At 43.5% G+C, this 17,369-nt stretch overlaps 1 protein-coding gene across 3 annotated transcripts in view; it reads left to right on the top strand.

Annotated features, from left to right (window-relative positions):
- LOC116323110 (histone deacetylase 4-like) overlaps positions 1–17,369 on the top strand; it is a 90,673-nt gene that overhangs the window by 62,076 nt on the left and 11,228 nt on the right. For all 3 annotated transcript variants that reach the window (XM_039606759.1, XM_031743369.2, XM_039606760.1), the window contains 14 exons: positions 1,915–2,043; positions 2,138–2,247; positions 2,737–2,871; positions 3,017–3,209; positions 6,327–6,550; positions 12,243–12,473; positions 12,791–12,986; positions 13,649–13,782; positions 13,880–13,982; positions 14,438–14,484; positions 14,603–14,710; positions 16,416–16,471; positions 16,766–16,853; positions 16,967–17,086. In XM_039606759.1, coding sequence (XP_039462693.1) covers positions 1,915–2,043; positions 2,138–2,247; positions 2,737–2,871; positions 3,017–3,209; positions 6,327–6,550; positions 12,243–12,473; positions 12,791–12,986; positions 13,649–13,782; positions 13,880–13,982; positions 14,438–14,484; positions 14,603–14,710; positions 16,416–16,471; positions 16,766–16,853; positions 16,967–17,086 — 1,874 coding nt within the window. The remainder of the gene's footprint in view (positions 1–1,914; positions 2,044–2,137; positions 2,248–2,736; positions 2,872–3,016; positions 3,210–6,326; positions 6,551–12,242; positions 12,474–12,790; positions 12,987–13,648; positions 13,783–13,879; positions 13,983–14,437; positions 14,485–14,602; positions 14,711–16,415; positions 16,472–16,765; positions 16,854–16,966; positions 17,087–17,369) is intronic.

The raw sequence follows: 17,369 nt of genomic DNA, 5'->3' as shown, positions 1-17,369 counted from the left end.
GCTTGTACCTATCCTGTCAGTCTTAAAAGAGATATAGTAGATGATTAATCTGGTTATGTCATAATAAAGGTTAGAAGTGCCCTGTTTCTAATTTTATCTATCCTCTGATGACTAAAAATTGGATAATAAATTGAAAATTATCTAAGGCTGCTGATTGGCAGGGTAAAATAAACAGAGCATTAGCCTTCATGGCCTGAGCCAAGGTGACATGCCGTTCCCTTCTGTCAGTATCCATTCACAAGTCCGTGACAGTGTACACAAAAGACCAAAAGACCTTTAGCCAGTCAGACACGGCTCCCAAATTGGAGCTAATTGCTTTTTAGCCACAATGTCTTTGGGAAAATCAGAATTTGGCTTGTTCGAAACCATCTCAGTAGGTGGGGGGAATTGTACACTAAATGAATAGCAGCATGTAACAGTATGTCTACCAAACAGGTTTCGTAACAGAGCCTCTCTGTAGAAGGTGCTCCCCGTGCTGATCAGTGTGTAGAGCTCCCAGTTTAAGCTGAAAGTCTGCGTGACTGTAGCTCAGGTAACTCTCTCTTCCTGCCGATTGATTCTTCCAAAGCTGCACTGCTGCCAGTTATCTGTTTAACATCAAGGAGGTTTGACAGGGGTGCTGGCTCCTCAGCTGGTGTTGGCAAGAAACCAAAATATCCCATTTACCAGAGGTAACAGAACTGGAGGGTAGTGCTGCGGTTCAGTGATTTCCAACCAGGGCTATGAGAACGTCAAGGGTTACTTCACAGGGGGAACGTGGAAAGATTAGTTTAATTATCGTGGTTAGCTAAAGAATTGAGCGAACCCAAAGAAATTTGAGCAGAAAAGTTGACACTTATTGGACAGGAAGTGCAAAACAGCAGCCATGGTGTTTTTTAAATATTTGGTCCATTGGTTTCCAGACAATAAAATATAGAGAAATCATTAAAAACAATGCCTAAACCATCTCATCTCATCTGCCTTCTTTCGATGTGGAGTAGTGGCTCTACGCTGACTAAAGCCGGGCATATACTGTGCGATTTTTGGCCCATTTTGAGATGATTTTTCAGTCGTGCGACCGTTTTGGGGATCGGCCTGAGTTTCGCCTTAATCGTGTGTCGTGCATCGTGTAGTATACATGGGGTAACGAGAAGCGATTAACAAGAGTTGGATGGACATTGCTGCTCAATTGCAGCTGCCTGGTCAATGTTTTTCATTAGCAATTTAGCAAAGTTGATGTTGGTGGTGTCTGTCTGTGCGAGTGAAAGACAGAGAGGGAGAGTGAGAGACAGAGTTTGTGTTATAAGCTTCATGTTATGGACGCACAGTGTGAGCACTCAGGTTGCATCAGAGCATCGGGCTGTATAGTTTGAGACCCTGCATCGTGACCTACAAACTTCTAACCCCTGCGATTCAATCGTACAGTTTGAGCAGGAGCTGAATAAAGCGACTGAAAAAATCGCACAGTGTTTGCCCAGCGTAAGTCAAATGACCGAATCTTCACCCTGTCTCTAAGGGAGTAGCCAGCCACCTTTCAGAGAAACCTTATTTCTGTCACTTGTATCCAGAATCTCATTATTTAGGTGACCATAGAACTCGTCACCATAGGAGAAGGTGGAGACGTAGATTGACAGTGCTAAAGATTAAGCTAAGTAGCTTTAAATTTGCATGACCTTTCTGAGAATTCAACAAGAAGCAGTTAAACACTTCAGTACAAGTACATACAGGTTAAAAACACGAATGCATTAATCAAAAACCTCTTGAAAATGTTATCTTGAAATGGATTACTGACATGTAGAAACTATATTTTAAGTTTTTTTTCTCATTTCAGTAGCTTAACAAAGCTTTCTTCATTAACGTATTTATGCACTTACTATAACAGTGTTCAAATTGGATTTCAAAAAAAGAATTGGGTCTCTTTTCTATCTTTTTCAGCGTCTGAGCCAAACCTGAAGCTGCGCTCCCGGCTGAAGCAGAAGGTAAGCGAGCGTAGGAGCAGTCCGCTGCTGCGTCGCCGAGACAGTCCCATCACCACCGCCAAGAAACGCTCGCTCGACATGGCAGGTAAGAGGCAAGCAAACGGCACGCTCGGAGAGTTTTATTCCACACTGCTGCTGGTTTCTTGTGTGTTTGATTTGTGTGTCTGCGCGCGTTTCAGACTCGGCATGTAGCAGTGCACCCGGCTCGGGCCCAAGCTCTCCAAATAACAGCTCCAACAACATCCCTAATGAGAACGGCATCACTGTGTCAGTCTCCAACAACACGGAGGTAACACACGCGCATAAATTTGCTTATATCTCGAGCTGTTATAGATGCCATTTGTCTTCCGGAAGAGTTTTTTTGTTGTTGTTCTAGTTATTTTAGCATAAAACTTATTAAGCCTGATCTCTGAAATTGTAGCCTGGCTCCTTTGTGCTAGCGTTGTGCTGCGGGTTCTCTTATTAGCTTTAAAACATTGCAGCCTGGAGTATGTACGAAGGCTGTGATTGAGGGATCTTCGGATTATTGTTCTGTGGACAAGGAGGCAGGCTGAGGAGCTGGCAAGATGCTATTTGTGGCAGCCATTAGGGGCACTCAGGCAGTGTGGAGGAGGCTTCTGTCCATGACAATTTTACATCAGCAGTGAGGGTGCAAATGTAGATCTTTCCCCGTATGTGGACTTCTTCTTCTGTGTGCTGTTTTGTTTTTGTTATCTGTGTGCAGGAGGTTTTTTTCCATGATGCAAACAAAGATAAATCATTTAAATGTGTTTTCCAGGCATCTTTGGCCCAGAGGCTGTGCAGCGGTGCTGAGCGTGGCTCCGTTAGCCAGCTGTCCCTCTACACTTCTCCATCTTTACCCAACATCACCCTGGGGCTGCCAGCCACTGCCACGGCCACTGCTGCTTCTAATGTAAGGAGGAAACTGCTGCCAACTTGACTGAATAGCTTGCAGACTGTGCATCTATCTAACTGTGAATTTGTTTTGTTTAGAGTGCACTGTCTCAAACTATTTATTCAAATATGCCCGCACGCTCTTTTCTCTTCCTCTTGTCCAGGTGACCTCAGCCCAGCAGGATGGAGGCCTGCAGCCGGCCCTCTCCCTCAGCCCTCCATTCCTCTCCGGTGGCCACTTGACCCCCTACTTGGCCGAGGCTGGAGCAGGAACAGGCGGGCATGGTGCACACAGTCCCCTGCTCCAACACATGGTGCTCATGGAGCAGAGTCCAGCGCAGAGCCCCCTGGTGACAGGTAGAGGAAACAATTCAGCTTTTATTAAATACCTTAAAGCATAGACTATATATACATGAAAGATGGCGATAGCCACTGGTTTCCAAATTTGCTATTTTTGCAACCACTATAGCGATGAATGCCGACATGACCACATCTGGATGAGAGGGTAGACCTTGGGTGTTACCCGAACCCTGGGGACAGCAAGCTGCCTCCGTTAGATAAACAGGCTTAAAAATGTATATATACTTAGAGGAGAAAACAGACAGCTGCTTCTCTGGAGTGTCTTTTAAATAAAACTGAATATTGAACAAGATAAAAGAGCACTAAGTGGCTAGATCCTTAGCAATGGGTTTGTAAACCTTAAGTACGCTTCGTGTAGTTATCACCGAGGTTTAAACTGTGAGCTCATGTTTTGAAGGCTCAAACTCAGCCCTGTGCCAATCACCATCTTGGTTTTGGGGGATAGACAAGAGGGTGTTGGTATTTACTGATGCTACCAAGGAGCATCAATAGACGCAGATACCTGCTAATGAGCGATAATGTGTAAATAAACATGCCACTGAAAAAGGCCCAGATTTCTTTGACAGTCGCACAATCAGCCATGTAATTTTGCGTTGCTCTTTGATTCATTAGTGATGGAGTCCTTGTGCCTTGCTGTTTTCAGAGGAATGTTTTTTCTTTGATTGTTAAGTTATTTAACACTGAACCATGAAACATTCAAGCATGTGTCTACACAGACAAGTTAGCAAAGAGCAAATTTTTAATTATATCTTTAGGGGACAAGTAGCAGCATGATTAGCTAAAGATATAAAATAGTTTGTTTGTTTTTTGCACCAACAAGTTAATTCCCAAAGAGACATTAGCTGAAAACTTGGTGTGTCTTAGCATGTTGTGCAGTGGGTCATAAAAAATATGAGGAAATTGGACAGAGGTCATCTAAATGAAAGGATGGATGTCAAAGAGCTATTCTTACGTAAGGGAAACATTGTCAGTATGTGTGGTAGAGGTAAGGAGAGCGCTACAGCAGTGAATGTACAGGCATCTGTAAAACACGGTGGCGGCTCTGTCATGGTTTAGAGCTGCATTACAGCCAGTGATGTTGGAGATCTTGGAAAAATTGATGGATCCCTCAGAGCCCGGACCCCGACATTATTGAAACAGTGTGGAATCGTCCTGACAGAGAACAAAAGGCAGCCTAATCCGAAGAAGAGCTTTGAATGTCCTTCATGAAGCCTGGAGAACTATCCCTGAAGACTGCTTAAAGAAATTACCAAAAGCTCCCTAAGAGAGTCCAGGCTATGTTGAAGAATAAAGTTGGGCCATACCAAATATTGACTTTCAGGTTTGTTAAAATTGTACAAACTCAGTTTTTACATCTTTTTTTTTCTGTATTTCCATTTATTTTTGCATGTTTCAATAAGTCACTTAAGCTATTTTCCATTTTCGTAGCAAAATATAAAGAAATGAAGGACAGCTGAAGACTTTTCCACAGTGCTGTATAACAGTTCAACTCCTGTGTCGTTGTCACAGATGATAAAATTGGCTGTAGATATCCACAATGTCTGTAAAGATGTTATTTTTGCTCTAAAGTTGGACATTTTAATAGTGCAGTTAATGGGGAATTTTTACAGTTAGAGTTAACACTTTTAGAGTTAGTCTCAAGTGGCCATTAGAGGAACTGCAGTTTTCGATACTTACTGCTTCATTTTACAGTCTCAGCTTGATTAAGTGTTATATAAATAGCAGCAGTAGATGAGAAAAAGCAACAAAAGAAACTAATGCAACGTAAATGAAAAGTAAAAATATTCAGTTTTGCTCCTGAAGCCATCTGGTTTCACACACACACACACACACACACACACACACACACACACACACGCACGGACGTGCAGAAAAATAAAACCATCATCACTGTGTGCCCCCTCACACTGACAGACGTCCATTCATTAGCTCGACCTAATGAGCTCCTTTCATATGTCAGCATATGCTGTCTGAGTATGACATGGGTCCATTGTGTGCCCTTTCTCATCGGCTCATTCACTCACTACCACACTGCGTCTATTTTCAGTGGGGCATTAGCAGTGAATGAGCAGTGACGCAGATACAGACGCACGTACAGAATGTGTGTATTCTTGTCCAAAAACGTACAGACAAGGACGTATCAATGCCCACGCACAGGCCAAGAGCTGGAGAGTGTGAATCTTTACGTGCAGCAACAAGCTACTTATCAGAAAGACGCACTTTTAACCATGACAGCTTAACACTAACTCTTCTGTTTCATATCAGCTCCTCCCCAGCTCCTTCTCTTTAAGTTAGCAGTTTGAAAGCACAGCGATGTGGTGCCTCTGAGGCTCCGGCAGGGTCTGCTTTCTTACTTTTTCTCAGTGCTGCGACACTCCGCAAGCTGATCTGAGCTGCTGAGATTATCTCGTGTCACTACAATGGGAGATTCACAGTATTGCAGCACAGATGGTTGTTTTTATTTGGTTCACAAATACATCTGCTAACTAATCCGAGGTCCAACGACAACATTAGGAACACATCATATATTTATCTTGAATATGAGCGTTCTCATCAGTGCAGTTTATACTAAGAGTTCGGGATTTTCCTCAGGTGTTTTCGCTCCAGTCTGTGGTCTGGGAAGTCTTAACCGAGACTCCTGTGAGCTGTAATCGAAGCCAGCTGGACTTTACCTGCTTCCCCTCCCCTCCGTTCAGACGTGAACCTGTTCGCAATTCGATTGTTCTGATTCTTGCTTCTGATTTTTAATTTGGAAAAACAGGGTCACCATTCTGGAAATACTGTCATATTTCCCCTGAGCTAACCGCCAGAATAGACTGCGCACTCACATAACCATGAATCATTATGACACCTAGTCTAAATAGTCGCTCAGGTGCTCAGAGCCACTTTAAGACACGTCATTGACAAAACACTGCTTCAGCACAGTTTTCCTAAACAGCTACACGAAACTGAAGCGATGTTGTAAGATAATGCATCAAGCGCAGGGCTCGTATTGGCCTGAAACGATGCTTTTGCTGTTATTGAGAAATCAAGCGCCTTGCAAGACTACTTTGAAATGATCCTTTGGTATCTGCTCTGCCTTATGTAGTAAAGTCTGCCTTGTTTGTGTCTTAGGTGTAAGCGGCCTGTCTATGTCGTCAGCAGCGTCCATGACCAAACTGCAGCGGCAGCACCGGCCCCTGGGGAGGACCCAGTCGGCCCCGCTGCCCCAGGGGACTGCGGCTCAGGCTCACGCGCAGGCCCTGGCACTGCAGCAGCTGGTGGTCCAGCAACAGCACCAGCAGTTCCTGGAGAAGCACAAGCAGCAGTTCCAGCAGCAGCAGCTCCACCTAAACAAGGTATTCGATTTGGGTTTTAATTGAACTTGTGATTTGTTTTAAAGTCGACTTGTCTCCGTGCGCATTTGAATGCAATGTGGTGCCGTTTTGTTGAATCATGCATCCATGTTGCTTTATAACATGTCGTCTCAGGCAGGTGATTCAAGTGGCCAGAAATCTGATATCACATTCACATAAACTGATAATTAATGGAGGCTATGAGTCTCAGAGGGCCAGCTCTGGAGCTGTAGTGTAGTAGTTTGCGTAGGCAGCACCGGGCAACACAGCCAATAATGTGTTAGCTTTGGCTGTGTGTGAAGTTGTTGACTTTCCTCTGCCCTTTCTTTCTCTCTCTGTAGTATTTTTGTTTGTGAGTAGGTGGAGGCAGGTATGGGTTAACATGTATAGCTGTGTGTGTGTGTCTATGTGTGCGTGAATGCTTGCATCCACATCTCTGCGACTGTGGCCGAGACAGTTGCCACGGGCTGCGAGGTAACCATGCGCTGCCATGGCAACCGCGCCGGAAGCCTCTGCCTTATATGGGCAGGGAGGAAGAGAGCAGCTGCCGCTTTACCTATTCAAGCAGGGTACGTGCTGGAGGAGAGGTGGGTGGATGAAACAAGGGATTTCCTCTCCTCCTCCTCCTCCTCCACCTCCCCCGCACTGCTCTGCTCCATCTCACTCCCTTCATATGTTTCAGAGAGCTCAAGTGGCAGATTTTTACACAAACACCTTTCTCAACAGCCTCTGGCACGCCAAGGACGGCTTTGCTTGTTTTTGCCAGGACAAAAAAAAAAGAAAGAAAATCTCTATTTTAACATGTTATTCTGTCAAATTAGTACAAGAGGGGGATAAAAGAGCTGGTTTTGTTCCTTTTTTAAATATCTACTGTGAATGTAGATATTGATAAGATTTACTCTTTTTTTACATCTGACAAGTTGATCTAAACTTGAGTCCTTTTGGTTTCAAACTCTCATACTAGGAGATCTCTGACTTGCCACACATGTAAAGGAATAGGTCAGCAACAGTTTTTTATATTTGTCCCAGAGTTAGATGAAAAGGTCGATTACTGTTATGCGTGTACAGTAAATGCAATGCTGTAGTCAGTAGCTTATTTCAGCAGCTTACAGCCGGCCCAGCTCTGTCCTGATGTAGCAAAACCTGCCTACCAGCACCTCTAAAAATCACTGCTACCTCATTTTTAAAATATGTGCAAATAGCTTTGTTTTTGAAAGGCTATGATCCAGATTAGTCTTTGCCTTCCTTGAGTTCTGTCACCACGTCTTTTGCACTGTTCCTCTAAAATTTGTCCACATCTACTTACGTGCTTTAGGCGCAACATTTTTTAAAATAACACACAGTAGTACGGTGGATGTGAGAGGTCAAACACACTGTAACTTAAGAAAATATCAGCAAACAGAAAAATTTTGCAAAAGGACACTAAACACAGTGGATTTTGAATAAAACGCAACAGAAGTAGAAAAAAAAGCTAAATCACAGAAATGGTTATCATTTCAGGTGTTTTCTTTATTAATTGATACAATAGAATGAATATATGATCAAGTTAGGTTTCCTGTTAGCCAAATTTAGGTTACTCTTGTTGGTTTGCTAGTGAAAACTTTTAATAGCATTAGCTAACTTCTTGGCTAACGCTAATGCTGAATGAATTTCATTAAATGTAGCATTTTACATTGTACTTATGTATTACAATTACATGGAAAATGACATGTAATCAAATTAGTTAAAGCCAGCATTTCAGCCATAACTATTTTTGAGTGTAGGTTGCATGTTAGCATGTGTCATTCACTTTATTTAAATGATACTTTTTCAAAGCATACAAAGAGAATAAAAAAAGATCAGACAAGTTGCTTATGAGGGCTTAAACTACACTACTGATGCATTAATAAATATATGAACTGAGGGTGAGCTAAAAGGCAGAGTGATACAGTTTGATCAAGGAACTCTCCCAGACATTATAAGTGTTCATATAACTGTAATCCACTCTTATTTTAAATAGAATTACACTCAGTGGTTCCTGTTTTTGCACTTTAGGTGACGCTTCATATTTTTTCTCAAGCAACCGTTATGAACACATGGCAGTACTGTACAACAAACACCACATTTAAGATATTCAAACTTCTCTTTTAGCACCACATATTGAAGTATAACCATATACCTAAAAGTCATTATTCACTTAAAGTTCATAAAGCCATCCTGCTAACACCAGTCCAGTTACTGCACTTTAAAATGCACAAAAAATGTAAAGAGAATACATAAAAAACTGAAACAAGTCAGGAGGAAACTGGAACAAAAATCGGATCTATTCAGTTTTGTCCATCACTGCAACAAAAGCAGGTATGCCCACACACGCTGTGCACTTAAGCACCCTGGAAAGAGGCTGGCTGAAACTCAAGAACTGCACTGGTTTAGTATTAAAATCTAGCACCACGCTGGAAACAGCACAAACAGTCAATTCTATAGTCTCAAAGTTCATCTTACCTTAGATGTTCTTTTTCACTTTGTACTTTTTTTGGGTGAGCATGCAGATTCCAACAAGGCCTTCCCCTGGAGTGCATAGGTGTACAACTTCTTACAACTGTATCCAAAGTTCCTCTCAACTTGAATTTCACACTTTTTGAGTTGTGCAGAGCGCCGTAGTGTAGCTGGTTTACATATTTGGTGGTTTAACCAGCGAAAGATTCCGAGTTCATCCTGGGAGGAGACAGAAATCCCTTTGGGGTTATGTCAGGAAAGGCAGTGGAATACAAAAAAAAAAAAAATCTGTCAAATCAAACATGTAGCACCACCTGTTGTGGCAATCCTTTGTTAATAAGGAGCACACCGGCTCTGTTGGTCAGCCCACAAAGGAAAGACTCTCTACAAAGGCACTTGTAACAGGAATTTCAGAAGAGAAAACATACAACAGCAGCCATACTTGGTGTGTTTCTGCCTTGAAGAAAGGTTGCCCAGCTTCTTCTAGCCACAGTTTCCTGCAAGTGTGGATCCGTTACATGGTATTCTTTGTACAATTCATCCATGTCCAACTTTCCCCTGATATATAGTACCTCAGCTGGATCAGAGAAATGGAAGAACCTAAATGTAAACATGCTTCTATTAGTTGCTGTCTGAGAAGCCGTACCATTTTACAACAGACGTGCACACAGTTTGTGTAGCTTGAACAAATAAAAGCAGCGTTTAATTTGGCTAAATAGCAGAATAATGCTGAAGATCAAACCACACTATGTGTTCAGCACATATCTAAATACAAAAAGCAAGATGGCCTGGATCACATATCAAAATGTCACAAATTAGTTTAGTAAGAAACGGATAACTATAGTCAAAAGAAGGTTTTCTAGTGACGATATGGTTTTGGCTTGGGACGTCCCCACACTCCTATGCACATAGGTGGAAACCCTAAGACAGGAAGAGCAGGTATCTGTGAGAGAAGATGCCAATGTGGTCATGTTTCTGAACTTCAGATAAAATACCTGTGTTAGCAAAAGCTTCAGAACTATCATGGTCCCAAGGTCTTGACACAGAGTTGGTGATTTTTTGTGGGGATTATCGCTCACAGTGTTTTGAGTTGGTCTCCTTGTTGGTATTCTCTGTTTGGGTTTGCTGTGTTTGCATTCTTGGGATTTCTCAGCTTTAGTTTTGCCCTCCTTCACTGTATTCCTTGTGTTCCTTAAAGGGAACCCTCATTACCTTGTGTATTTATTGTCTGGGTCTTCGATTGCCTTTTGTGGTGTCGTCCACCGTCTTTCTTCTTTTCTTTCTTCAGTAATCCGACAGGAGTGTTTGCATACACGTACACAGAATAGTTTGAACTAGAGAGACCGTACCTACCTCTTGACAGTACCACGGTACTGCTTCTGGACAAGTGTTGAAACAGTAATGAAGTAGAGCCCAGAGGAGTAAACATTGTTTATATGTCAAAATTTAGTAAGTAAAATAATAATATTTCATGGATACTTGCTTCTTTGATTGGCTCCAGTCAAACTTTTAGCTAATAAATCTACTGATTGTGATTGTGAGCTGCTAACCTCCGGATTACCTTTTCATCTCACCGCACTGAACGTCTCAACAATAAAATATTTTCATCCTAAGTTTGTTTATTTAGAAATGGCAATTTTATAAAAGTTACGCATGGGATTTTTTTCCCATTTTGCTGTTATAACTGGGAGAGACCACTAGCCTCTGTAATGTAGGAGAGAAAGTGTCAGGTAAAATACGGACTACCGTGTTCTAGTAATTATGTAACTGATATGATAAAGAAATATATCTGTTTCGATAATATATGGTTTCAACATCGAACATCGATGATACAATTCTGGTGTCATTTGGCTCTTGAATGGGCACCAAACTGTACATGAGTATACTGTATGCCCAGTATGCCCATTGGATAATTCAGCCCAGATAACAACATAGGCCAGTCAAGAACAAGTGTATGATTGCCAAACTCACATAAAAGAGATGTTAAAAACAACACAAAGGAGAAGCTGCAGCTGGATGTGGGTTGCAAAGTGGCTTGCATTGCAGCAGAGACTATAGACAAGCTAAAGCAACTTGAATACTGGGCCCTATATATGAAAATGGGTATTATCTGAGTGTAGACTGAGCTTGATTTTGTGGCCTAACATTATGCTCATTTAATAATTAGTCACATATAAATGTAATCAGTTAATTATTGCTATAGACAAACAGTCAATTTACCAGTGTAAATGTGTCAGATTAGCACCAAGTTTAATAAAAACAGAAACTTTCCTCTCTTATCTATATGTCTGCTTTAACTTGGCTGTTTGATTATCCACTGCTAATGAAATGAAGGGGATCAGTTTGAACCAGATAGGCAGGAGGATTCTGGGAAAGTGGAGCAGAGGGAGGGAGCAAGGGGTGGGGGGTCAGATAGGTCAGAGGAGGAGGTGAAAAATGGGGGTAAAGAAACGTCTGTTTGGATGCAAAGAAGACAAGAACAGTAGCACGGAGGAGGGGGGGGAGGGGGAGGGTGTTGAAAGGGAGTTGGTGAATGCTCTGACGTCAATGCTGTCCCTTGGCACCGAGCCAAAGGGACCCAGAGGCTCGCAGCTCTGGGAACACACACACACACACACACACACACACACACACATACAGCCATTCCTACATCCAAACACAACTACACACACCTGTAAATGTAGCCCACTCTTGAGACTTCCAGCAAACACTTCTCTTTCTCTCAGCCTTCGTATCGTAAACTCTGTGGAGGCGAGTACTCTCGGGCCCTTTTAGCAGTTCGTGTCAGTAAAAGTGAATGAAGAGACAACTGAGTCACCGCTCGGTTAATGGGGGGCCCCAGAATGAGTCGACTGAAAAGAGGCGCGACGGGGAGCGGAGAATGTCTCTGTTCTGTGAGACACATTTTGCCCCGGAGTACAGTCGGGAGAGCGGCTACTCACATTCAATTAAAAAGGATAGGTTTGAAATGAGCAAGACACCAATCTGGCTGAGTAATCCAAATTAAGCTTGTTAAAAGAAGAATGCTCGAGAGAAAAGAGCGCTCTGCCAGGAATTTGTTTCAGAGGAGAGCGTGCCCGTTTGCCTTGAATGCAGCCTCACACGTTGGATTTGTCGCATCCCGCTGTTCGATTGTGAAATAAATTTCACGTCGCGGCATCATCGCCCTCACTCTCCTTTCTGTCTCTCTCTCTCTCTCTGCCTGCGCCATGTCCCGCAGATGATGGCCAAGCCCAGCGAGTCGCCCGTGGGCCGTCAGCACCAGAGCCACCCCGAGGAGACAGAGGAGGAGCTGAGGGAGCACCAGGACGGAGGAGGCCTGCCGCACGGGGTCACCATCAAGCAGGAGCCCCCCGACCCCCAGGAGCTGCAGGAGGAGGTGCTGCAGCAGCAGCAGCACAGGGAGAGGGAGAGAGAGAGGCAGGCTGAGCAGGAGCTGCTCTTCAGACAGGTAAGGGATGAGGAATTAAACGACATAGGCTGAGAGGATCAATATGAACTTTTAGAGCACCTGATTGGCTTAGATAGGTTGTAGATGTTCCTGTGGAAGTCCTGGAGTGTGGTGGGGGGTGCTTTGAAAGAAATGGCAAAGCATTCATGTGATTAAGAAGCAAAAGGGACGATCAAAGCCAGATAATTTGTTTTGGCTGCCACCTTTTGGCCACAAGTTGCGCTTGCAGTAAAAAAAAAAAACATCAAAGAGTTTTATTATCTAAACATTTTCCAGAATTCCCATCCTTTATTTTTTGTTTTTGTGCGTACGAGCAGCAGGCCCTGCTGTTGGAGCAGCAGCGGATTCACCAACTGAGAAACTACCAGGCCTCCATGGAAGCTGCTGGCCTCTCTATCTCCTTCCCGGGACACCGCCCCCTGTCCAGGGCCCAGTCATCTCCGGCCTCCGCTTCCTCCTTCCCGATCAGCGTCCCCACGCCCGATCCTCCAGTCAAGCCTCGCTTTACCACAGGTCAGCATCGCCCTCCTCTCCTCCAACTGAAGCATCCCGTACTGTGTGCGTGCTTGTAGTCGTTTGCTTACACTGTAACTCAAATCTAAAATCACTGTAAAGCAACCAGTAGGATTCATCGCCAGTTTAGCAGCCTCCCTGTGAGTTTAATTTCCATCTTAATGCACTCGGGACTGGAAAGAAAAAACAATCACCCAAAAATCAGGTGAATTGGCCAGAAAACACTGTGCTAGTTCCAGCCTCCATCTGGTAGCAGAAATAGACGAGCTGGATCAGTGAATCTTGCCAAAACCTTTGTCTCTCCCACTCTTTTGTTTCACTCGTAGAGGAGAAATCTTTTTTTTTTTTTTTTTAAATCTCCTCCCAGCCACTTCAGCGTCTCTTTTAGGAAGCGGACTTTTGTGACAGTTTTTGCATGCGAGCACCACAGCTGAAGATATTTTTAGTTTGGCCTACTTTGCTCCGATTCGGTTCCAAACTACACAGAAAAATATGCGGGAAAAGCACAGCTCAACAGCGAATATCAAACAAGGATCTGATGCTTTAGCTTTTCAAAATAAAAGAGTAAGGTGTTCATTTAAACCGCTATTGTGTAGATTAACAAAAATGAAAGTGGTATTTCACAATCAGTGTGCAATGAATGTTTCTATGTGTTTCCCAAGGCCTCGTGTATGACTCCCTGATGCAGAAGCATCAGTGCATGTGCGGCAACACCAACAGCCACCCGGAGCATGCGGGACGCATTCAGAGCATCTGGTCCCGACTGCAAGAGACTGGACTCAGAGCTCAGTGTGAGGTAGGCTTGTAAAAAATTGAGATATCCACCAGCCGTCGCGCAAAGTAGCGAACCGCTTATGTGAGCTGAATCCATCTGTGTGTCTGTCTGTGTGTAGTGCATCCGTGGGAGGAAGGCCACTCTGGAAGAGCTGCAGACAGTTCACTCTGAAGCCCACGTCCTGCTGTATGGAACCAACCCACTCCGACAGAAACTTGATTGTAAGCCTTTATACACACACACACACACACACACACACGCGCGCATGCACGCACACACACACACACACACGCTCGTTTTCATATCTTAGTGAGGACATCTCATTGACATAATGCTTTCCCTAGCCGCTTACCCTAACCCTAACCATCAAAAATGAATGTCTAATCCTAACCCTCAGCCTCAGCCTAAACCTAACCATAACCTAATTGTGACCCTGACACTAAAACCACATTTTGAGCCTCAAAATGCCTTCAAACTTGTGGGGACAGGTTTGAAGGTATAAGTGTTGGTCACCACAAGTACAGTAGCATGCCAATTTTCTGCCCTATCAAAGATATCTAAACATGTATGCACACACACACACACACACACACACACACACACACACACACACACACACACACACACACATTCAGCTGCTGATAGCTTTAAATTTAATCTTTATTTCCTGCAACAGGTTCAATCACTCCTATGTTTGTTCGGCTCCCGTGTGGAGGGGTGGGGGTAAGTAATGCTTATTTGCTTTGTTTAAAAGGGGCTAAAACAGCTCACACTTTCTGCACTATTCAACATCTGTTTCCAAGCCAGTTTATCAAGATGAGGCTCGGTTTTCTGGTCTTAGGTGGACAGCGACACCATTTGGAATGAGGTCCACTCCTCCAGCGCGGCTCGCCTCGCTGTCGGCTCGGTGGTAGAGCTTGTTTTTAAAGTTGCTACTGGAGAGCTAAAGGTAACCTTGATTACACCTGTATGGTGCTTCTTGCTCTGTTTCCCACTGTGATGAAGCACAGTTAATGTGTTTTTATGTGCTGCAGTTGTGCCACAGTCTTTGAAAATTCAGAGTGAAGCCTAAAGTTGCTACTTAAAAATTTAAGATACCCCCTTTCATTCGTTCTCCATCACCCAGCCAGAGCAGGCTGAGCATGGTATTCTGAATGTCCTTTTCTTCAGCTTTTTCCAGTTCCACTTGGGAGATACCACAATGCTCAAAGGCCAAATGAGATATATATAATCCCTCCAGTGACTTCAGGATCTGCCCCGGGGTCTCCTCCCAGCTCGGGGTACCCGGAAAGCTTCTAAAGGAAGGCACCCAGGAGACATTTTAATAAGACACCTGCAACACCTCAGTGGGCTCTTGATGAGAAGGAGCAGGGTCTCTACTCAGAGCTTCCTCTGGATGTCTTGGCAACCACATGTTGCTACTGAAACATGTGGTTGAAGTAGCAACATGTCCCTGTTGCTGTCGCTAGATGAAGTTAGTTGCAAAGAGGGTTCTGCATCCAAAATATCTTTGTGATTGCTTTGGTCACTAAAAGATTGACACAATGTCTTGAAGTTTGTCAGCTCGTCTCCAAACATTCACGAACTGGCGAGTGAGCAGTAGTGAAACTTTAATCAGTGCAGTTCACACTGAAAATCATTTGCCTTCAAAGTAAATGCCTCTCTGCTACAACCAACACGTGTCAATAGGTACAACTCCCCATGCACAGTTGGTGTTGTGATATTCACAGTTTTGCTTCCACTCTGTGAGTAGTTGGCCAGTGGTTGCAGACAACTCGGTGTCTACCTGAGAGCACCACTTACCTGAAATGAGATCAGGCAAAAGTTTAAGCAAGAAGTTTCTAGAAAAAATAGAGCACGCAGCTTAATTCGTATTGGCTGCTTCACCTTTATCAATAACTCCAGAGTAGTTTACCTGCAGTCCCCATGTTTCACAGCTCACTGAGCTCAGTTCGTTTCAGTTTTGTTTATATACCACCAAATCACAACAACTGCCACCTTGAGGCGCTTTATATTATAAGGTAAAGACAATAATTCAAGAAAATCTCCTATGAGCAAGTACTTGGCGACAGTGGGAAGGAAAAACTCCCTTTTTTAAAAGGAAGAAGCCTCTGGCAGAGATTCTGTGGAAGAGAACCAGGGATTAATAATAACTCATGATTAAATGCACAACGGTGAAGACGAAATGCTCAGTGCATCATGGGAAGCCCTGAACAGTCTAGGCCAATCGCAGTGTAACTAAGGGAAGGTTCAAGGTCACCTGATCCAGCCCTAACTATATGCTTTAGCAAAAAGTAAAGTTTTAAGTTGCATGTTCCACCTGTATCTGCCCTCAGGTGGCCAGCATTCTGCTATTTTGTTAAACAAAATTACACAAACAGTCATCATCAATGATTTTTCTTGCTTGTTTTAGCCCCAAAACTGTATGGGATCCTTGTTGTAGCTTTATTACAGTTATTAAACCCTCTGTTCACTTTGTATTGCTTTCTGTGATTTAATGTTGGTTACGCTCTCAGCATTGAATTTGATTCATGTGCAATAGTTTCCCACTTAAAGGCTAAGTTATGATGTTTTTTTAATGGTGGTTACGATCACAGAGGAAACAGTGATCAGTGCTAACAGACTCCTGTCGCTCCTGCCTCTTCTTTTTCCAGAATGGTTTCGCTGTGGTCCGCCCTCCTGGACACCATGCGGAGGAAAGCACTCCCATGTAAGGCCAAAGCCATCACCGCACTCACTTGGAGACACTTAATCTGCACGTATACAAATACCAGAGCTGGAACAGGCTCGTCTGGAATAGAAATTACATAAACCATTGAGTTTATTTGCACATAAAATCCTGAGTGCCTTTATTCTGCCAGCTTTCTCGGGCCCTGCTTTATTTATTTTCCATATCCTCCTCAAAAAGTGTTTAAATTGTCCCATTAAAAAAATGAAAATGGAGCTCTGGCAACGATATTCATAACAAACAGGAGCTCTCGCCCTCCGTCTGCTGCTGTTTCAGGGGTTTCTGCTACTTCAACTCTGTGGCCATCGCAGCCAAACTGCTGCAACAGAGACTGAATGTCAACAAGATCCTCATTGTGGACTGGGTGAGTGTCCCGACTACTGTCACATGATCCTCTGTCATGTGACGCTAATCAGAAGATGCAGATTTTTTCTTTTTTTAAGATCAGTTAGATTTATTTTCTTCTTCTACTCTCAGGACGTTCATCATGGCAACGGCACCCAGCAAGCCTTCTACGATGACCCCAACGTCCTTTACATCTCTGTTCATCGCTATGACGACGGCAACTTCTTCCCTGGAAGCGGAGCACCTGATGAGGTGAGTGTGTGTGACCTGAACAGAATATTCCCACTCTTTACTTTTTAGTAATCCATTTGTGTTTTATTAACTTGCACCCACTGGCCACTTCATTAGGTACACCTGTGCAACTGCTTGTTAATGCAAATATGTAACCAGCCAATCACATGGCAGCAGCTCAGTGCATTTAGGCATGTCGACATGGTCAAAACAACCTGCTGAAGTTCAAAGTCAGGTCAGAATGGGTAATTTAAGTGACTTTGAACGTGGCTGGACTCCTGATCCGCTGGGATTTTGCAGCCAC

Source organism: Oreochromis aureus, linkage group 23 (genome assembly GCF_013358895.1).
Source record: "Oreochromis aureus strain Israel breed Guangdong linkage group 23, ZZ_aureus, whole genome shotgun sequence".
Lineage (NCBI taxonomy): Eukaryota > Metazoa > Chordata > Actinopteri > Cichliformes > Cichlidae > Oreochromis > Oreochromis aureus.
This window is presented reverse-complemented; position numbering and strand designations above follow the sequence as displayed.